General features: G+C 54.6%; 1 protein-coding gene across 8 annotated transcripts in view; it reads right to left on the reverse strand.

Moving 5' to 3' along the window:
* The window catches only part of KIF21B (kinesin family member 21B), a 57893-nt gene that overhangs the window by 7020 nt on the left and 29346 nt on the right, over positions 1-21527 (reverse strand). For 3 of the 8 annotated variants that reach the window (XR_013417468.1, XM_001099469.5, XM_015120503.3), the window contains exons 15-32: positions 20143-20342; positions 16296-16403; positions 15677-15745; positions 14926-15158; positions 14585-14732; positions 14148-14342; positions 13952-14053; positions 12748-12913; positions 12474-12525; positions 12278-12335; positions 10989-11194; positions 10837-10911; positions 8405-8518; positions 6602-6640; positions 4523-4659; positions 3105-3285; positions 802-966; positions 366-483 (exon numbers count right to left, since the gene is read on the reverse strand). Coding sequence is in view for 4 of the 8 variants with exons in the window: in XM_001099469.5 (XP_001099469.3) it covers positions 366-483; positions 802-966; positions 3105-3285; positions 4523-4659; positions 6602-6640; positions 8405-8518; positions 10837-10911; positions 10989-11194; positions 12278-12335; positions 12474-12525; positions 12748-12913; positions 13952-14053; positions 14148-14342; positions 14585-14732; positions 14926-15158; positions 15677-15745; positions 16296-16403; positions 20143-20342 (2366 nt within the window). In the remaining 4 variants the exon portion in view is untranslated. Of the gene's footprint in view, positions 1-365; positions 484-795; positions 967-3104; positions 3286-4522; positions 4660-6601; positions 6641-8404; positions 8519-10836; positions 10912-10988; positions 11195-12277; positions 12336-12473; positions 12526-12747; positions 12914-13951; positions 14054-14147; positions 14343-14584; positions 14733-14925; positions 15159-15676; positions 15746-16295; positions 16404-20142; positions 20343-21527 lie in introns of all 8 variants that reach the window. The other 5 variants (XR_013417474.1, XR_013417476.1, XM_015120516.3 and 2 more) reach the window with 3 other exon arrangements.

Here is a 21527-nt window from a genome sequence, read left to right on the forward strand (position 1 = left end):
GACAGTTTTCAATGGCATAATCAGAGAGCAAACAAACTAGTGTTGTTTGTCTACTTCATGTTTGGTTTGCTATTTATCATTTTAATAGCTGCAATGTATCCCATTTAGTGGATTTTCCATAATTTGATTGTTATTCTATCCTTCAACATATAAGTTATTAATTTTTCACCAGTTACAAAATAATGCTGCAATCTATAACTTTCTGCACATAACTTCTTGCCTTCTTTGGGGTGATTTCTTCAGCAAACATCCCCAGAAGGCTTCTAATTTTTCGTGGGTACTCCCAAGGCAACAGAGGGCAAAGACTGGGGAGAGTGGAAGACCAGCCCTGACCCAGGCCTCAGAGCTGAGGCAGCCCCAGATACCTTAACGTAGTGGTCCTTGGAGCCAGTCACCACAAGGTCGTGCTGGCTGGCTGTCTGGGTGACCGTCAGGCACATCACAGGACCGATGTGGCCAGTCAGCTTGCCAACAGGCTGGAACCTGCAGTGGGAAGAGGCCCAGCCGGGGTAGGTGAATTAGAGGGGACCCTGGCTTGGGGTGGGGTGTCTGCCCCAGAACAAACAGGCCTGGTCAGGGTACTCACCCACCCCCGCTTGGTTAAGGCAAGATCAAGAATCTAGACAACAGCTGCCCTGCATCCCAGCAGTCTCACTAGAGAGGGCACAGGCCCAGCAGCATGGGGGGAATAAAGGTGTTGCTGAGGTCCTACCCACCCTGGGGTGGGTCCCCCTGAGCCAAGACCTGGGGACCTTGCCTGGGCATGCCAACGCCCCCTCTCTCCCCAGGTATCACGCTGACCTGCTAAGCTCCCAGATGCGGACGGCGTTGCCCGAGGCGGCGTACAGCATGGTGCCCGAAGGGCTGAGGGCGATCTGGTTGATCTGATGCTCACCCTGAGCACTGGTGATGGCACGGGTGGACGTGGCGGCACAGGCATCCCCTGAGATCACCTGGCCTGAGGATCTGCCCATAAGGGAGAAAGGCAAGGCCAGAGGTCAAAACAATCCATGTGCACAGTGCAGGGAACCCATAAAACGTCACTAAGACCAGCCCAAATAACCCACTTCTAGGAAGTCTTCCTTGACTGACAGAGAAGAACAATAGCTTCTCCCATAAGTGAGACCCAGGGGAGAGCTCCACTCCAGTCCCCGGTGAGTCAACTCCCCATGTGGCCTGCCTGTGTGCCTGGTCACTGGCTTGGAAAGATGGTAAGGCTCAGTCATGAGACTGGGTGTGAACCTGGATCTTCCGGAAATCAACCTCTCTGAGTCTCAGTTTCCTCATCTGTTAAAAGAAGTGATTATACCCATTCTGTTTACTTTTTTTTTTTTTTCCCTGAGATGGAGTTTCGCTCTTGTTGCCCAGGCTGAAGCGCAATGGCGTGATCTTGGCTCACTGCAACCTCTGCCTCCCGGGTTCAAGCGATTCTCCTGCCTCACCCTCCTGAGTAGCTGGGACTGTAGGCATGCACTACCATGCCAGGTTAATTTTTATTTTTAGTAGAGACGGGTTTCTTCATATTGGTCAGGCTGGTCTTGAACTCCTAACCTCAGGTGATCCGCCTGCCTCAGCCTCCCAAAGTGCTAGGATTACAGGCATGAGCCACCACACCCAGCCTGTTTACATTTATTTATTTGTTTGTTTGAGATGGAGTTTCACTCTTGTTGCCCAGGCTGGAGTGCAATGGTGCAATGTCGGCTCACTGCAATCTCCGCCTCCCGGGTTCAAGCAATTCTCCTGCCTCAGCCTCCTGAGTAGCTGGGATTACAGGCATGTGCCACCATGCCTGGCTAATTCTGTATTTTTAGTAGAGATGGGGTTTCACCATGTCGGTTAGGCTTGTCTAGAACTCCCGACCTTAGGTGATCTGCCCGCCTCGGCCTCCCAAAGTGCTGGGATTATAGGCGTGAGCCACCACGCCCAGCCTTGTTTACTTTTTTTTTTTAAAGACTTAATTTTTTTTAAGGCTAGTTTTAGGTTCACAGCAAAACTAAGCACAAGATACAGATATTTCTCACATGCCCCTGCCCCCACACAGGCACAGTCTCCCCTGTTATCAACCAGAAAGCTGCCTGGGTTTTCATTATGAACCCATGTTGACATGTTGTATTGCCCAAGTCCACAGTTCACGTTCAGGTTCACTCTTGGTGTTGTACTTTCTAAGGGTTTGAACGAATGTATAATGGCATGCATCTACCATTATAGCATCATACAGAATAATTTCACTGCCCTAAAAACCCTCTGTTTATTTATTCATTATTATTATTTTTTGAGACAAGGTTTGCTCTATCGGCCAGATTGGAGTGCAATGGCACAAACATGGCTCACTGCAGCCTTGACCTCCTGGGCTCAAGCAACGTTCCACCTCAGCCTGCTGAGTAGCTGGGACTACAGGCACGCACCACCATGCTCAGCTAATTAAAATATTTTTTTTTGTAGAGACAGAGTTTCCCTTTGTTGCCCAGGCTGGTCTTGAACTCGTGGTCTCAAGTGATCCTCCTGCTTCAGCCTCCAAAATACCTGGGATTATAGGCATGAGCCACTGTGCCCAGCCTGTTTACTTTTTGAGGATCAAATTAATAGATTGTATTACAGTGTTAATGTAAGGATGTAGTATGACTTCTGGTAAAAAAAAACCACAATCTTTATTTTGCAAGGCTCTTGGTCTCAGTTCTGCCTCCCCTGCCCTATGCCTGTGTGTCTGAGACTGTCGGGGCAGGGCTCAGGGCCATGACTGGGTGGTCACCTACACAGGCAGTGTCCAGCATGGCTTTGGGGGCTCGCCCTGTTTCCTAGCTCCTCTTTCAGACTCATAGGATGATATCTAACACACCTCAAGGGTCAGGGTTTGGGGGACTGGGCCATGGGTAGAGGCCAGGCAGGCCAAAAATTCCTCTAGTGGTGCTACCCCAGACACTGTCTCCCAAACCAAGAGATCTCACCTTGTATCCCAGGGTCAAGCAAGTTCATAGGCTGGTAATGGTCTTTGTGCCCATGTAGCTGGGCTGTGCTGTGCTGAGTGGGTCACTTGGGCTGGGAGCATTTGCACCCAACCCAGCCTGCTGTAGCCCACCACTGCGAGGCAGGTGAGGGGTACTCACGTGAGAGTCCGAATGCACTTGGCTGAGTCCCGGATGTCCCACACCTTGATGTAGGAGGTGGACACGGAGAACACAAGCCCCGAGTGGCTGCAGTACTTGATGGAGACCACATTGTTGGGGTGGCCCTTTAGAGCTGCGATCTCCTGTCCCGTAACCAAGTTCCACATCTTGCAGCTTCGGTCTGTGAGAGATGGGAGGAAGCCACAGGGAGGGGAGGGATGTCAGCCACTAGGGGGCGTAGCTCTGCCTCTGCAGGGGCTGCCCAGGGTAGGGGAAAGGGATCCAGAGAGCTCCAGAGGATGGAGCTCCAGTTCTGAGAGAGAGAAACACACACACACGTGTGCTCACTGGCATGTGTGTGTGCTAGTAAAAACTCAGGGGAGAGAGAATTCCCTCAGAACTTCAGACCAGGGTTCCTCAAGCAAACTTTCCACTAACACCAGAGTTCTGTGAGCCACACCGCTAAGGTGTCCAGGGCTAAAATAAAATTCTTAAGCTTTTATGATGCCTGTTCCTCCAAACGCTAATTGCTGACAAAGTAAATGAACCAGTGCAAGCAAATGTTATGGGAAAACTTGGAATCAATCAATCACACCTAGATTGACAGCTATCCCCCTACTGCCGTGGAGAGCTATATTTATGCTTGTGTTTTAGTATGCGTGTCTATTACAGACTAGTTCTGTTGGTAAAATGAATGAATGAATGAATGAGTAAATAAATAATTCTGTATTTACTTATTGAGATACGGTCTTGCCCTGTTGCCCAGGCTGGAGTGTAATTGCACAAACACAGCTCATTGCAGCCTTCACCTCCTGGACTCAAACAATCCTCCCACCTCAGCCTCCTGAGTAGCTGGGACTACAGGCACATGTCATTGTGACTAATTTTTTATTTTTTGTAGAGACAGGGTCTCACTATGTTGCCCGCCCAGATAGTCTCAGACTCCTGGGCTCAAGCGATTCTCCCGCCTCATGCTTCCAAAGTGCTGCAATTATAGGTATCAGCCATTGTGCCCAGCCTGGTAAGATGTTTGACTTTGTTGCTGTAATTAGGTAAGCGTGACTTTGTAAAGTGCTGCTGCGATCATAGGGAGTGCCTAGATGTATGAGCTGGGGTGATGTCGGGCAGTGCAAGTACAGGTGGGGCACCTGAGAAGCTTCCTGAAGTTTCCCTGGGAGCTCTAGAAGGAAGTGCTAGATGGAGCCACCAGGTCAGGTATGAAGGAAGGCTTGGCCAAGGATGCATGGGATGGAGGCCTTGAGCCAAGGTAAGAAACAAGGGTAGTAAGTAAATAGACCACCATATCCTCAACTCCTGGAGTCTCTATGTTCTCATCTCCTTTATAGACCACTCTGACAGAGGAAGCATGTGTGAGTAGGAGACCCCAACCCTACCTGGCTAGTTGGGGTTCCACGTACCTTTGGACCCTGTGAATAGCAACTCATCCGTGGCATCCAGGCAGAGGATGGGCTTGGTGTGGCCTTCGGCCATGGAGACGCACTGCAGTGGGGCTGTCCGTGCACCCTTGGCTCCTCCAACCGGGGAGATGATGCCCCTTCCCAGGAGAGAGGGAGAGAGGGCATGCTCATCAGCCAGTGAGACCGTGGCCAGGCTGATCAAGGCACGTGTGTGGGACGGGGACAGGGCGGGGAGGGGATGAGGACCTCATAACAGAGACTTTAAGGACTTCAGCCAAATTCCACCAAGGTCTGAGAGCCAAGAATGGGCTACAGAGTGGAGATGGCCTGTCTTAATCAGCAATCTGTCAGTTGCCATCCTGAGCACTTCTGGGCAAGCAAACCCTGTGCTAGGCACAGCTAGAAGGTGCAGGAGGTGGGGGCTCTGTCCACAGAGAGTTCCCGTCTGACAACGTCTGACCCAGATCCTGAGACGTGAATGCACCTGGGTCCAGTAGGGCAGGGCACAGGCCCGGGGGCTGGAACTGGGCCCTACAGCTTCCACCAGAAGCTGCACGCTGCTTCAGTTAACCAAGTGTGAGGGAGGGGTGCTGAGAGGGAGGGGTGCTCAGGCCGCCACTCCCATGCACCCTGATCCCAGTAAACCCTTCTGCCAGTGACTGCCTCTGGGGCTGGCATCTTCCGAGCAGAGAGCCATGTGCACACATACACACCCCTTCCGGACCAACGGGGCCAAACCTGTGACTGGCATTTACAAAGGGCCAAATCCCTTAGGGGCCGGCTTGGCTTTGGGGTAGGAGGTTTGGGGCTCTCTGGAATGGGGCTGTATGAACCCGGAATGACACCTCCTCGCTCCCACGATGCTGGGGCAGCGAGAACGAGGCCGGCCCAAGTGAGTGTGAGGATTTTGACACATCCAGCTTCCTGAGGTTCTGAGGATGATTTATTTTCTCAGTGAGCGTCTTCTGGGATGAGACCCTGGCTGAGTTATGTCTGAAAATATATCCTAGCTTTGTTTCTTTTCCCAAGAGAACGCTGCTCCTGACAGTGACTCTGTGGCCAAGGGTCTACTGAAATGATCAAGGTTTTGCCTGTGGTGCTTCTGGCACAGCTCCCCCCAGACTCTGCCAGGCCCACCCTTGAAGATGGTGGTCCGATATGTCCAGCTGCCAGCCGGGTGCCACACATGCACAAATAGCCCCCAAGCTGCCCCAGCGCTCCGCTTCTGACAATGGTTTGGCTTCGCTGCATGGCCATAGAACTATGTCAAAGGGATCACGCTCCCCCCGATGACAGCCTGGCCAGCTGGCTAACATCTTGTGGTGGCAAAGCCTCATGACCCGCAGTAAACCAGACGTCGACACCCAGGGCTGGAGGCTCAAGGAGCTGAGACAGCCTGCCAGGAGAGCCCAGGAAGCTCTCAGCCCATGAGGGGCCCTTGGCTGCCAAGGGCTTGGGCCCCCAGGGCCTGAGTCTTACTCCTCATTGTGGGGTGTGGTGCTGGGTTGGCAGGGAGAGCCAGCCTCCAGCCATCCCACAGGCTAAGGGAAGGAGAGGTACCTGCACATGTATGTGCCAAGAGGTGTAGGCAAGGGGTGCTGCCCCCATGGTGCCCCTCCCAGAGCCAGCGTCTGAAAGGCTCAACCCCAGCACAAGCTGAGGGAATCAGAGGACCCAGAGCACACCACCGGCACCCCCAAAAGGAGCAGCCCTCAGCACTTCCCCTGCCTTCCAGTTGTGGAGAACTCAGCCCCAGCCCAGCATCCCCTAGGCCTCCATGCTGCGCCCCTCCCTGCCCAGGTGAGGAGGGAGAAGAGAACAGGGCCTGCGACAAGCAACTGTGCACCCTCCCCAAGCCCCCAGCTCTGGCCGGCGCAGTCCAAGGCCTTGTGGCCACCCTGAGAGGGAGGAACCATGAGGGCGGGAACAAGTCTGGAGAGAGGGCAGCAGGGAGGGTAGTGGAGGGGCCGCATGCGGAGGACACGGGTGTCAGGCAGGAGGGATGCAGCGAGAGAGAGAGAGAAGAGGGTGCCGAGAGTGAGAGTGGGGAACCAAACACGAGAGACATTCTGTGTGTACCTCAGGACCTCCGACAAAGAGGAGTCGCTGTCATCAGACCTGGGGAGGGCAGAAAATTAGCTGGATTAGGGGGTGAGAGGAGACACACACAGAGGGACGCAGAGGCGGCAGCAGCATGTGGGGTGGTCAGAGGGCAGGTTATTCTCTTCCAGGGGAGCAGAGACAGGCAGAGGAATGAGGGCCTCAGGAGAGCAGGGGAGGAGGTGGGGGGGCTGGTCTGGGAGCTGGGACTCTCCCCCAGGAGTGGGCCGCCAGGGTCTCTCGGCTTGTAGGGGAGGAGCAAGGACAGGGCCACGGGGAGACATGGGAGCACCAGCCCCACCCGTGGGGAGACGTTTCTGGGGCTGTTTGCTGGTTCCAAGCTCTCTGGCTGCCCCATCACACAAGCTGAGGGCACCTGCCCCACCCCAGCAATGCTTGTACCTGCCCAAGGCTGAAGGAAGCCATGCCTGATCCTACCCCTCCCTGGGAGCTGGCTTCTTCCAGCAATTCCTCAGGTGCTCACTTATTTACAAAGCCCACTATCCCCAGGGGGCCCCCTGGGACAGTGCCTAGAAGCTGGCTCTGCACCATGCACAGGCTCCAAGACCGGGACCACTGGACAAGACCAAGGCCTCCAGAAGACCACCAGGCTGGGATGGGCAGAGACCTGCCCCAATCCTTCCAAAAAGGGGACCTACTGATTGTGACAACATGGAGATGGGCTAGAAGTGATCCACGGCTCTCCGCATAGCAGTCTGGGCCAAGATAGGTTTGGGGAAGGTGGTGTCTGGGGTGCCAGGTCTGCAGGGCTCTGACTCCTGGGCTCAGCATTCATCGAGTAGTATTTTGACCCAGGAAGGGGCATTTCTGTGGGGAGGTGGGTAGGGTGGACATCAGGTACTAGATACAAGGACAAGTATTTTCTAGCATGAGACTCCCCTGAAGGACACAGCAGTGTCGTCCCTGGGGCAGGGAAGCATTCAGGGAGCTAAGAGAGGAGCCCTCTTGAGGGCTGCAGAGAGCAAAACAGGACCAGGGTGGGCCCAGCAATGCTGGGGAGCCCAGAGCAGCACATGGAGGATAGGGTCCTTCCCGTTCCTGAGGCACAGCAGGCAGGGGCTGGAAGTCCCAGGCTCTGAGTGCAATTCTGCCACTTTCTAGGTGAACATCCCTGGCTCCCTCTCTGAGTTTCATTTCCTCTTATGTGAAACAGGGAAGACAGTTCTCGTGGTTGTTTTACTGCCTAATGAAATCACATATATGAAAGCAGGTTGTAAAGCACAGGGAGAAAGCCTTCTGAATGCAGGGGAGGCTGTTAACATAAACCACACCGTTAGTCATTACAGTCTTGCATCAGGAGCTGTGCATATAGGTGGACCTGAACCTGCCTAAGGAAGGCAATTTGGGGGTCTGGTCTCTTTCTGCTGGGCGAATACACAGAGTGGAGTGGCTGAAGCTGAAGGAAGGGGCTTCAAGCAGACCCAAAGCAGCAGCAGAGGTGGATTAAAGGGCAGCTCTGGAGAGCCCTCGGGCACCTGCCCCATGCGACCAGCCCACCTGACTGCCCGGCCCCAATTCCTGTGGCCTCCTTCTTGCCCTCTCCTGAGGGCCTGGCATGCTCAGGGGAGAAGAAGGGCCCATGGTCAGTACAGGAAGGAGAGAAATGCCAGGAGAGGGCATCAGGGCGTCAGCTCTTGGCGGGGCTGGAACTTCAGGCTGGGGTTGGCTTGGCCGCCTGAGCCCTCCTCCAGCAAGGATCGTCCACAGGCTCCCCATTGCCACCTCGGTGCCCTCCCCGCCTTGCTCCTCAGCCCTGCTTACTTGTCCAGCGCTGACCCCTGGCTCTGATTACTGGTGAGACGAGAGAAGACATTTCGGTCATTGCGGGGCCGAGTGGGAGGGGATGATGGGGGTGTGAATCCCACATCTGTGGACCTGGTGAGTCGGGACAGAGGGCAGCCTGTTAGTGACCACCCCTGCCCACAGGCCCCCACTTGGTGCTGGGCTTCCACCTTCTGCCTTGGCTGTGAGGCCCGCAGGGCAGGGCCTGCTGTGCAGTATTCTCAGAGCTTAACACCCAATTAAACTCCTGGATGCTGTCTTTAAACATCAGTCCTCATCATTCGCAGATTCCATATTTGGGAATTCACCTATTTATTAAAATGTATTTGTGGTCAGGTGCGGTGGCTCATGCCTGTAATCCCAGTAAATTGAAAGGCCGAGGTGGGAGGATTGCTTGAACTTAGGAGTTTGAGACCACCCTGGGCAACATGGAGAGACCTCAACTCTACAAAAAGTAAAAAAATTAGACGGGCATGGTGGTGCCTGCCTGTAGTTCCAGCTACTTGAGAGGCTAAGGCAGGAGGATCGCCTGAGCCTGGGAGGTGGAGACTGCAGTGAGCCCTGATCGTGCCACTGTACTCCAGCCTGGGTGATAGAGTAAGACCCTATCTCTAAAAAGAAAAAAATCCTCCTGCCTCCCACCAAGGCAGGTGGCAAGAGCCCATCTTGAGCCCCTGCTTTCCCACTATTTAGCTGTGTGCCACCAAACCTCTTAATTAAGTGCATGGACGAGAAAACCCTGAAAGTCGTCCTTCGATCTACAGAAGCTCTGTGGGCCTGGCCCACATGTGGGTGACCAGCTGGGTCCCTCCCTGCCATTCTGCATTGATCTCTTTTTCCTTTGAATTTCCTTCCTTCCTTCCTTCCTTCTTTCCTTCCTTCCTCCCTTCTTCCTTCCTTCCTTCCTCCCTCCCTCCTTTCCTCCCCACCTTTCTTCCTTCCTTCCTCCCTCCCTCCTTCCCTCCCCCTTCTTCCTTCCTTCCTTCCTCCCTCCTTCCCTCTCCCCTTCTTCCTTCCTTCCTCCCTCCCTCCTTCCCTCCCCCCTTCTTCCTTCCTTCCTTCTTCCCTCCCCCCTTCTTCCTTCCTTCCTCCTTCCCTCCTTTCCTCCCCACCTTTCTTCCTTCCTTCCTTCCTTCCTCCCTCCCTCCTTCCCTCCCCCCTTCTTCCTTCCTTCCTTCCTCCCTCCTTCCCTCCCCCTTCTTCCTTCCTTCCTCCCTCCTTCCCTCCCCTTCTTCCTTCCTTCCTCCCTCCCTCCTTCCCTCCCCCTTCTTCCTTCCTTCCTTCTTTTCTTCCTCCTTCCCTCCCCCCTTTTTCCTTCCTTCCTCCCTTCCTCCCTCCCTCCTTTCTTCCCCTCCTTTCTTCCTTCCTTCCTCCCTTCTTTTCTTCTTTCCTTCCTTTTCTTTTTTCTGAGATGGAGTCTTGCACTGTCACCCAGGCTGGAGTGCAATGGCGTGATCTCAGCCCACTGCAACCTCTGCCTCCCAGGTTCATGCAATTCTCCTGCCTCAGCCTCCCAAGTAAGTGGGATTACAGGTGCATGCTGCCACACCCAGCCAAATTTTTTGTATTTTAGTAGAGACTGGGTTTCACCGTGTTGCCCAGGCTGGTCTTGAACTCCTGAGCTCAGGAAATCCACCCGCCTCAGCCTCCCAAAGTGCTAGGATTACTGGCGTAAGCCACGGCATCTGGCCTTTCCTTTGAATTTCTAATCTCCTCTCACACGATAAGGCCTTAAAAAGACCTGAAAGCTCCCCAGAACCCATGGTCACGAAAAGGGGCTGAAGCACCTCACTGCAATGACTAATCCCAGCCACTATAAAGCCACTTGTATTGGATGCACATCAGCAAACAGTTTCCAGCACCTGGCTCGGCTATTCACTTTAAAGTGCATTATAGAGATTACATTTTTCTTTTTCTTTTCTTTTCTTTTTTTTTTTGTAGACAGAGTCTCGCTCTGTCACCCAGGCAGCAGTGCAGTGGCATGATCTCAGCTCACTGCAACCTCTGCCTCCCAGGATCAAACCATTCTCATGCCTCGGCCTCCCGAGTAGCTGGGATTACAGGCATGCACCACTATGTGGTGGCTGGCTAATTTTTATATTTTTAGTAGAGATGATGTTTCACCATATTGGCCAGGCTGGTCTCAAACTCCTGGGCTCAAGTGATCTGGCCATCTCCGCCTCCCAAAGTGCTGAGATTACAGGTGTGAGCCATCACGCCTGGCCCATTTCTTGAGTCCACACCTGACAGGGTGGGGAAGGGACCATTGGGTGAAGCTGAATGGCTCAGTCAAGCTGGCCCAGGTTATACTGTGCACAAGATGATCAACAGAGCAGAACATCACAGCCACTCATGAACCCAAGGACTAGACTGGTGGTGACTCTGGAGCAGATTCTAGAACACGATCTCACCTAATGGACTGCCCTCGGTCATAGGACTTCCTTCTCGTCAGCGGGGACGTCTCTGCGGCTCGAGACTGCCTGGGGCTGGAACAGAAGAGTCCAGTGAGGCCCAGACCCATCTCCATCCCTGCCCCAACCCACATTCCTGTTCCCGTCCTTACAAAGTGCTGCCCCGGGTAGGCAGGCTAACGGTGCGCGAGACCCTGTCCCGGTAATAGGGGTCTCGGACAGATAAGCCCACTCCATCCTCTTTGATCTCAACAAGGGAGGCCAGGGACTTGGTGATGTTCTTGGTGGAGATATCCAGTGGGGGACCCAGGCACTCGGCCGACACAGCTTTCATTTGGGCAGACAGCTTGGGTTCACTCTGGGAAAGGAAGAACAGGGTGGATCAACTTGCCCAAATGGCATGGCACATAAAGGGGAGCCAGGGGAAATTCTATGTTTTTTTTTTTTTTTTTTTTGAGACAGTGGTGCAAACCTGGCTCACGGCAGCCTCAACTTCCTAGGCTCATGTGATCCCCCTACCGCAGCCTCCTTGAGCAGCTGAGACTACAGGCACGGACACCATACCCAGATAATTTTTACATTTTTTTTTCTGTAGAGATAGGGTCTCGCCACGTTGTCCAGGCTGGTCTTGAACTCCTGGGCTCACAAAATCCTCTTGCCTCAGACTCCCAAAGTGCTGGGATTACAGGCATGAGCCACTACACCTAGCCCTCCTGGAAATTCTAACAAGAGAAATGATGCTGTCTTGGCCTAAGGTAGAAGACCTGATGGAAGGACCCAGACAGACATCACCTGTGTTCCACAGCTACACTCTCAGGGTTTCTGGAGAATCCAGAGCAACTGAAATGGTTTCACTGCCCTTAGTTGGACTATGTAAACACAGAATGCCCAGCCTGACTTCTTTGCAGGTCACCAGCTAATCAGTTTACCTCAAAACTATGCATAATTTGCTATTCCCAGTCTGAAGCTTTTTCCCTCCTTGTCTCCTTAAAAAACCCTGCAGCTTGCTTCAGTCTAATGAAACGGATCCCTCGCTATTAGGTAAATTTCCTTATTACTGACTCTCATATGGTGGAATTGACTGTGTGCATGTAAGATAACCAGACATGTAGAGGTAGGTTTTGACTCAGTGCATGAGGTAGAATCATGGGTGAGGGAAAGGGGATATTTTTGAAAAGCGGAGCCCCTAGTTATGGTGCTGTTGCTAGCAGGGTGGCAGCAGAGGCTAGCGGTCACTCTTCCACCTTCTACCCACCTCAGAAGGCATGGGCTGTAACAGGTTACCTATCTGGACAACCCCCAATTCCAGGCTAAATTTTCTTGGCACCTCCCTCCCAACTGGGGACAATATTGTATTATGGCTGAGGGACAGTAAGCAGGGAACAGGCTGTGGGGAGGCTGGCCCTGCTGCACCCACTGCCTGACTTCCAGCGGGGCTCACCTTGAACTTGAAATCATCATGGCTGGTGGACCCTTTCATGGTGAATGACTGGGAGAAGCTGAAGAAGAAGCAGAAAGAGTTCAGGATCCTGAGGAGCCCCCAAATTCAGGCTCAGCCCTGGGACCTATGGCAACTCCTCCCACCAGCCCCAGGTACATGCTGAGAGCCAGCCTCTCACTCCAGCTTGCAAACTCACCTCCCCTCAGAGAACTCTGAGATCTCCTCATCGGTGCTGGCATAGCCGTTCTCTGTGGGAGGGCAGGAGGGAGGGAAAGGGGTTGAGAAGCCTCATCCAAGTGTCGGGGGAGGGATGATGGTCTCCCTCCTATATCTCACCCACTGGAATCAGACCAGGGCTCCTGGTGGGGGTTAGGGGTGGTTCTGGGGGAAGTGAGGGCCTCCTGGGGGTCCAAGTTCGAGAGCACTGGAGTGCCAAGGAGCTGGCAGCTTCCACCCGCCCCTACCCGTACCCTGCTGCACATTGTAGATGAGGGCCTGCAGCTCGGGGTGAGCCTCGGCCTTCTCACGCAGGGCGTCCAGGAGCAGATGGTTCTGGGAGGAGCCTGCCATATCTGTCTGCCTCAGTCGGCCCTCCAGCAGCCGGATCTGGGCTTCCTTTTGTGCCACTTGCAGTCCCTGGGGGCAGGGAACAAAGCCTGGAGTTACCCCTCCTGACCTGGGGTTGGGGGTCCCCCATATCACACAACCTGCATCCCTCAAGACACCTTAGAGGGCTCCCTTCCAGCTCCCAACATCACCCTTGTACCTAGCACAGACCTGAGAGCGCCGCCAGCCCCCTTAGCTCCCACATACACACATTAAGTGACGGTCACCTTAGGACACACCCTATTATGGGCCAGGTTACGTCCTCCCAAAACTCATATTCATCTACAGCCAAGGAGAGAGGCCCCAGAAGAAACCAGCCCTGCCAACACCTGGACCTTGGACTTCCCACCCTCCAGAACTGGGAGAAAATAAATCTCTTGTTTGAGGCTCCCAGACTGGTACTTCATTATGGCAGCCCTAGCAAACTCATAAAGTCCCCAGACACAAAGCAGAGCTGAGAGGAGCTCAGTGGGGCCCAGGGCAGGGGTCAGTCAGCAGAGTCTCCTGTCTGCTTCCAGAGTTACACAGATTCACACCATGTAGGGTCTGTCCCCAGAGACCACAGGCCCCAGGAAAGAAGGAGGCGCACATCCTCTGGTTAGCTCTCTGTCAAGGAGAGAGGAGAGGAGCCCAAGAAACGTCAAGGGACACCTGATGTTCTGGTGTAAACCCTCCTGGGTGGAATGTGGTCTGTCTGTCGTTCCCCTACGCCCACATACACACACTTCTCCCTCCACCTCCAACAGACTCAAGCCCAGCACTGCTTTGGATAGGCTTGGGCCAGACACCCAGGGTCAACTTTAACAGAGGCCCTGCTGTGTGCCAGGTGCCAGGCCACATCCCTTACACACAGCATCTCGTTAAAGTCACACAGCAAGCTATAAGCTTGGTACGGTCATCCTCTCAGCTTTATGGCTGTGGCATGGGAGGTGCAGAGGTTAGGTGGCTTATCCTAGCCTGTGAGTGATGCAGGTGAGGAGGAGCCAGTCCCCTGGGCTTCACACTAGGGTATATCACAGAGGCATCTGTGCCCATAGAGACCCCTGCCCAGGTACGCTCCCAGCTTACCTTGTCAATGGATGCCTTGAGGAAGTTGTCTAGCAGGAGGCGGGCTTCAGCCAGGGAGCAGGAGCTGATGACCACGGATGTGTCTGTGGAGTCCAGCTCCTCCTAGGACCGGGAGGCAGAGAGCCCCGTCGCCTGGGGCTGCCCCTGCCACCCACTTCTCCCGCCTCTGCCCCACCAGGCCCAGCCTTGCAGATACCTTGGTCTCTTCTAGCTGCACGATGGTGGCCTGGCAGTCGGTGATGCTATCATTGATGTAGTCAATGTTGGCTGCCAGCACCTCGATCTCCTCGGCCAGCTCCTGTAGCCCCTTCTCTTCCTCGGGGCTCTCAGCCTGCAGCCGCTCCCGCTTCTTCCGCAGTGCCTCCTGCAGGAGGAACAGCTCCTCCCTTTTCTGGGGTCGGAGGGGAGGGTGGTGATTGTGATGAAGGAGAGGCCTCAGGTAGCTGCCCAGCCCTGCCCATAGCTCCCACCACAGGCTGGCCTGTGAGGTCCCCCCAGCACCTCGGGATTCCAGAGCAGGCACAAGGAGTAGAGGGAGGTGGGGCGGGGAAAGTTTGAAGAGCCAGAGAAGTTGGAGGTGACAGAGGATAGGCAGAGGGGTGGGATGGGAGAGAAGGGGGAGGCAGGGTTCACCTTGATGAGTCGCTCCATGTCAGCCTCCAGGTTGACAATGGTCATTCTCTGCATGACGATGTCGATGATCCGTCGCTCCAGGGACTGCCACTTGAGCCTTGCTGCCTTACTGAAGCTCTGGCTGGCCCCCTTCTTCTGGAACTTCTTTCTAGGAGACATAGGCAAAGGGGATTGGATGGGACTCCTTTTAACCTCTACAGCTCCACTGAACCCCCTACCTGGAGCTGACAGCCATGGGGACCCAGAGCACTCCCAAGAGCTTCCCTCTTCCTCACCCTGGTCCTGCCCCATATTCCCACCCCCTCTGCCCGCCAGGCCAGAGGACTGCCAGTCCACCTTACCGGGCAGGCCGGGTGCCATTGACAGTGGGCGCAGGGTGGTCCCCCAAGAAGTGGTTGATTTTGCGGTTCCACTGGCGCACGATGCTGGAGACGGAGCGGGCCCCGGATTCAGCCTCAGATGAGGTAGTGCTGGCCGACACCTCGGCCCCAGAGTCCAGCATGGGTGGCTTTAGTCCTGCACGCCCTGCCACCCGCTCAGACATGGGCTTGGCCAGGCGCCTCAGTGCAGAAACCTGGGGCAGCAGGGAGAAAAGAGGGAGCCGGTGAGCTGGGTGGCCTGGAGCCACACAGAAGGGCCCAGGTTGGGGTGCCAGGCAGCAGGAACACAGAGGCTGCTCTGTGCTGGACTGGGCTTGGGCTGCAAAAGGGCCAAGGGATCTCTGTTTGATGTGACATGAACACAAAAGAGGCTGTCACCTTCTTTTTTTTTTAATGCACAGCTCAGGCATCTGGGAATAGGCCTACAGTCTGCCCTGCAGCCTGAGCTCTTGTTGAGAAAGGCCCTTCTAATAGGTTGGACACAATTTGGACACCAACTACACTTGCTGAATGGAAGTAGGGAGAGCCAGGGCCATAAGCAGGGCTTGCTTCCCCTCCCTGCCAGCTCTGGCAGAACTGGGAAATGCTTCCTTTACTCCACCACGAGGAAGTTGGAGGTCCAAAAGAGAAGGCAAGCAACACACGCATGCACACTTGCACACACACATGTGCAGCAGGGCCAAGGCCTCGTCAGCCCCTCCAGTGAGCTCACCTCCTGGGTCTTCCTCCTCAGGACCATCTCCTGCTGCCGCTTCTGGGACTCCAGAGCTCGGATCTGAAACTGTGGGAGACAGAAGAGGGCTGGGCTCCACACTCAGACACCTCAGCCCTCTCTGTGCACAGGCTGGCTAGCTCTGTAGTTGAAAGCCTGGGCTTCAGGGTGATTCTCATGCAGCCAAACTCTTGATAAAGTGGGACCCAGAGTTGAGCTCCCCTCCCCAGAGGTTGCAGTGAAGTCTGCTTTCTCCACAAGGGCAATTTCCTTAGCCTCTTCTTCCCTCCAGTGAGGAGGAATCCTGGAGCAGAGGGCTCAGCCCTACTGGGGCTTCTCTGCAGGGCCTGAAGCTGCACATTTCCGGCTTGTTGGTCACCTTGAGCAAGTTCTTTCCCCTCTCCAGGGCTCAAGTCCCTCCTCTTAACTAAATATGGGGGCTGGACCAGAAGCCACAGGGTCTCATCTTTCTCTGACAGGCTGCACTGTCCTCCAAGCACGACCACTACCACTTAGGACAGTGGAGATTAAGGCCTGCTTGGTCAGGAGGGGCAGCCAGGTGCACCAGGAGGCTGGCTAGGGCCAAAGGCTCCTTGGAGGCTCAAGGGCCCCCCCTCACCTCCTGTCGCCGCTGCTCCTTCTTGAGCTGTGCGATCTCCCGGTTCCTCTTGGTCTCCACTAGCCGCCGCCGCTGCTGCTCCTCACGCATCTGCTTCATCAGGGCCACCTGGGATGGGCAGAGGTGATGGTGGTGAGACAGGACTGGGAGGCAGGTGGCCCACACTCTCCAGGGAGGGGCCAGCTCTGAGGGCATGGAGCAGGGACAGTGGCAAGCCAGGCAACCCTGGCTTAGGGCCTCAGGGTCTGAAGTGAGGGGTTCTACCTCCCACTCCTCCATAGCAGCTGAAGCCATCTGGGCAACCTGCCAAAAGGAGTGGCCTCACAGCCAGCCCAGCAGTGCAGGTGCCCCACTCTGCCGGGCCCAACTGTGGCCCTCGCTGCTTGGAATGCCACAGCCCCTGGTGGCCCTTACCCACAGCCACTGTCCTGTGGCCATTCCAGAAACAGTCTGGGTTGCTGGAGGCAGCTAATCCTCTTCCCTACTGAAGGCTGAGCTGCAGACAGGGCTGAGGTGAAGGTCAGGGCCCTCATGGCCAGGCTCATGGTGACAGCAATAAAAACCACCATTATTTACTGAGATCCGGCTATATGCCAGGCACCCTCCTCATGACAATCATGAGAGAGACGTTATCGTTCCTGTTTTATAAACAAGGAAATGAGCCTCAGAGAGACAAAAGGACTTAAAGTCATAAAACTAGTAATAGATGGCCTATTCCAAAAACAAATCATTGCCTTCCAGTCGGCTTTTCCTGCAGCCCCAGGGATGGCTCCATGGTAAGTCAGCAAAGCTAGGGACCAAGCACAGAGAACCTGGACCCCAGAGTTGTTGGAAATGTAGCCAAAGGCACAGAGAGCACCATTAGTGTGGCCGGACGCAACTCTATGTGCTGGGAGGCCACTGACCTGGGGCCCTGTGGCATCTGCCTCCCTATTCCTGGTGCCCAGAACATACAAGTGTAATGTACACAGGGCTTTGGACACCTTCCAAGTGACAGGGGCATGAGAAACACATGACAGTTGATCCTTCCTCTGCCACTGAAGCCTCGGACATCACCAGGAATGTCATCAATCTGCCCTGCCCTCAGAACAGTCAAGAAAGGAAACAGGCCGAGCGCGGTGGCTCACACCTGTAATCCCAGCACTAGCACTTTGGAGGCTAAGGTGGAAGGAATGCTTGATTCTAGGAGTTCAAGATCAGTCTGGGCAACATAGTGAGACTCTGTCTCCACCAAAAATAATACAAAAACTAGCCTGGTATGGCGGTGTGTGCCCATAGTCCCAGCTACTCAGGAGGCTGAGGTAGGAGGATTGCTTAAGCCCAGGAGGTTGAGGCTGCAATGAGCTGTGTTAGCGCCACTGCACTCCAGCCCAGGCAACAGAGCAAGACTCTGCCTTTAAAACAAAACAAAACAAAAGAGAGAGAAAGAAGAAGGAAATGGCATGAGGGAGTGGGTTAATGGCCAGCAGGGTCAGCTTCTCTCTGGGAGGGTGGGAGGACAGGCAGGCTCTGTTGGGGTGAATCTGCAGAGAATAGGAGGGATTGCTTGCTGTTGGGGCTGTGGGGTCCAGAATGAGTGTTCTCCCAAAGGACTAGAAGAACAAGTCAGACCCTTGGCTAAAAGTGGACCTGAAAACTCCAGCATCCCAGGAGCTGTGTGCAAACCCAAGGTGTCAGGTATCTTCTGGGGTCAGGAGCTTAAGGATTCCCGGGGAGGTGCTATGTCTTCCTGGTCAAAGACCCATCCAGCTGACTTTGCATGTGTGGCCAAACTCCATGGTGGCTACCACAGAGGCAAAGGTCTCAGAACAGGTGAGCACATTCCAGGCACACGACAAGCAGGAACAGGCCATGGTACCCGAGACTAGCATCACTCCACAGGTTTAAGGATAAGGCATTGTGGCCTCTCCCTGGGAGATGCTGTGGCTGCAAGCTCCACCCCAGTTCCATTCTGTGAATCGCTGGGGCCCTGTAGCTGAACAGCCATGGGAGGATTCTGGGGCACTGGCTCTCACAGTGTCTGGTTTGAATCCTTGGCTGCTGCACCCTCTGTCCCTCCAACAGAAAGCCTGGGCCCCTCCTGGGATGACCCAAGGGTGTTCCTCTCAGGTTCTAGCTCTGGGTTCATAAGAGCACGGTCAATGTGGACAGAGCTGGGCACGTGGCTGAAGGAGCTCAGCAATCCAGAGACTGAAACACAGGTCTACACATGAGCCTTCTGTCAGATGCATCTTGGCGTTATATTATTTGCCCGGCTTCAGAGCCATATAAGCATCTTCCCTCATGAGGCTCTCCAGGGCCTCTGCAGCTGAGACGTGAGCTGGCCAGGACAGGATGGGGTGTCCTGCAGAGGCACCAGCCGGGAACCCTCAGGGAGACAAAGTAGGGACGCACATAAGCGCACCGCAGAAGTGCTCCAGAAGCTACTGCAGAATGTGCAGGCCCCTGGTGGGAGCAGGCCTCTGCTCCACCGCAGAGATAATGAAGGCCCACCAGTCCCTCCCTCTAAACCATCAGCAGGTGCTTGGGGCCCTTGGGTGATCTGGGTACTTGAGTCCACACTTGAGTCTCAACATACCACAGGGTGAACACACTGAAGGAGATGGTGCAAACGGGGGCTCCTTGGGGCTAGCCCAGGCCATGCAGGTATGAGCACAGCAAGGCAGGGACTTCTCCACTCTGGTCGGGCTGATGAAGCCTCCGGACCTGCAGCCCAGGCTTGGGGACAGAGCCTGCCCAGGTGAGGTGGTTGGGCCTCAATGACAGCTATGGGTCCACCTCTTCTCAGAGTCTACATCAGCCACCACTGCATTGCCTCTCTCCTCTGCATACTGAGTCGGCCGGGAGGGTGTAGCTACCGATGACTCCTAGATGCCCCATCAGCCTCAAGCACTGGGGAGCTCCCCTTCCCTACGTCTCTGTCCCCAAGGCCAGCCCTTCACAGCTTGCTGGGGCTGCCACCCGTGCCCAGGGCTTAGCCCAGGGCTGTGGAGATCTGGGCTCCACTGAGGGCTGAGGGTCAGAGCAGGCAGGAATGTAGGGCTTGGAAGGCACAGAGGGAGGGAGGACTGAAATGGAGCATGGATCTGCTGAGCCCCAGGCGGGAACCAGAACACACCAGACACCGGAAACACAAGCCTGAGCCCCGAAGTCAGAAGAGCAGGGGCAGACCCCAGGTCCCAGAGACTAGAGCACTCTGAGTGGTGGCAAAGTAGAAAACGGAGGCGTTGTGCCACCCGGAACACACAGTGGCTTGGGAGCCAGAGAACTGAGTTCAAATCCCAGTGCTACCTCTTGGAAGCTGGAATTAACTTCTCTGAGCCTCACTTTCTCATATATAAAAGAATAATAATAGACTTCTTTCATGAGGTTCTTCTAAGGACTGAATGTGATCATGCATGTGAGATGACTAGTTTGGAGCCTGGTCATAGTAAATGTTCAAATGATGACAACTGTTACTATCATCATTCAGAGCCAGGTCGCACCAAATGAGAGGCCTCCTGTGCGCTTTGTGCAGACCCGAAGCAAGTGTGCTGTGGCCTCCCCAACAGGAGGCAGCACCGAGTGGGGTCCCCTGAAATCCTCACCTGCCCTGAACACGACCCTGTGCACCCCAGCATCCCTGCACACTAGCCCCACTACTGGGGCAGGTTGTTTCGCCTTGGATGATGCACTTAGCTAAGAGGACCGTGTCAAGGGTCAAGACAGGGTCAAACTAGGTAATGCTGTGTATGGAGAAGAGAATCCACACTTGACGGCAATTTTTTTTTTTTTTACCATGGTGAGTGGATTCTAAGAAGATGTCACATGCACTCCAGGTCCCACTCCTCACACCCTCGACCCCTACCTTGGCCTTCTTCATCTCAGCCACCTCGGCCTGTAGCTTCTTCAGCTCCCTCTCATAGCGCGACTGGTTCTTGAGCAGCCGGGCGTGCTCCTTCTGGGCGGCCTGCAGCTTCTGCAGGTCCCGGTTCATCTCCCGCAGCCTCTTCTCATAGTCTGCCTTGATCTTGTTGGCCTTCTCCTCCGTGTAGCACTCCATGGTGCCTGAGAGCAACAAGAAGCAGCTGTTGGTGCTGAGTCCCTAAGGGCTCCCACTAAATATAGGGTCATCAAGGGGGAACACAGGAAGCCTCTGTTCCAGTCCCACTGTATGACCTCGGGCAACTCACACCCCTCTCTGAGCCTGTTGCATCATTTGAATGAGGGGGTCAGACTAGTCGATGCCCACGGCCCCTTCCTGCTCTGACATCCTACTGAAATGGGCAAGGGTGTTTTCGTCTTGGATCTCTGAAGCCCTGGTCCCCAGCTTCCCATGAGGGTCCTGTAGCTCACTCATGCTGGCTGGGTTCTGACCCATGATCCAGTGTTGGAGGAAAGAGCTGGGGCCCGTGGGAAGGGGAAGAGTTAGCAAGAGAAGACAGAATGGTGTGGGCCAGGGCAGAAGGAATAAGCTGATTCTCCACTCTTGGCCTCTCCTACCAGAACTACCAACAGACATCTCCAACTTAACTGGTACAAAACCCAACTCCTCATTCCTACCCCTCTCCCATCTCAGTACACAGCATCATGCTCCTTCCAGAAGCTCACACCCTGAGGCATCCTTGGCTCCCCTCTCCCTCACATCCACCTCCCAGCAATCAAAGTCTTCTGCTGGCTCAACCTGCAAAATATATCCAGAATCTGACTTCTCACTACCTCCTAAGCCACCTCTCCTGGGATCTTTAGTAGAACAGTTTCCTAAGTGGTCTCCAGTTTCCACTTTCACTCCCCCATGCAGCAGCCAGAGTAGTCTTTTAAAAATGCTTTTAAATTTGGTATCATGTAGCTCTCTTGAAACGCCACACATCCCGTCTCCTCAGAGTATAAGGCAACCTCTTCTTTATAATGACATTTCTTCTCCAACCTGTCCCCTCTCACTGTGCTCTAGCCATCCTGGTCCCCTCATCATTCTACCAAAATGTCAGGCACATGGCAGCCTTATGGCCTTGGCATCTCCTGTTCCCTCTGCCTGGGATGCTCTTCCCCTGGTTGGTGCTGCTCTAGCACTATCACCTCCTTCGAGTCTTTGGTCAGTAAAGTCTTCACGACCATCCTTTAAAAAACTCCAATTCGGCCAGGTGGAGTGGCTCACGCCTGTAATCCCAGCACTTTGGGAGGCTGACACAGGCAGATCACAAGGTCAGGAGTTCAAGACCAGCCAGGTCAATATAGTGAAACCCTGTTTCCACT

Source organism: Macaca mulatta, chromosome 1 (assembly GCF_049350105.2).
Source record: "Macaca mulatta isolate MMU2019108-1 chromosome 1, T2T-MMU8v2.0, whole genome shotgun sequence".
Lineage (NCBI taxonomy): Eukaryota > Metazoa > Chordata > Mammalia > Primates > Cercopithecidae > Macaca > Macaca mulatta.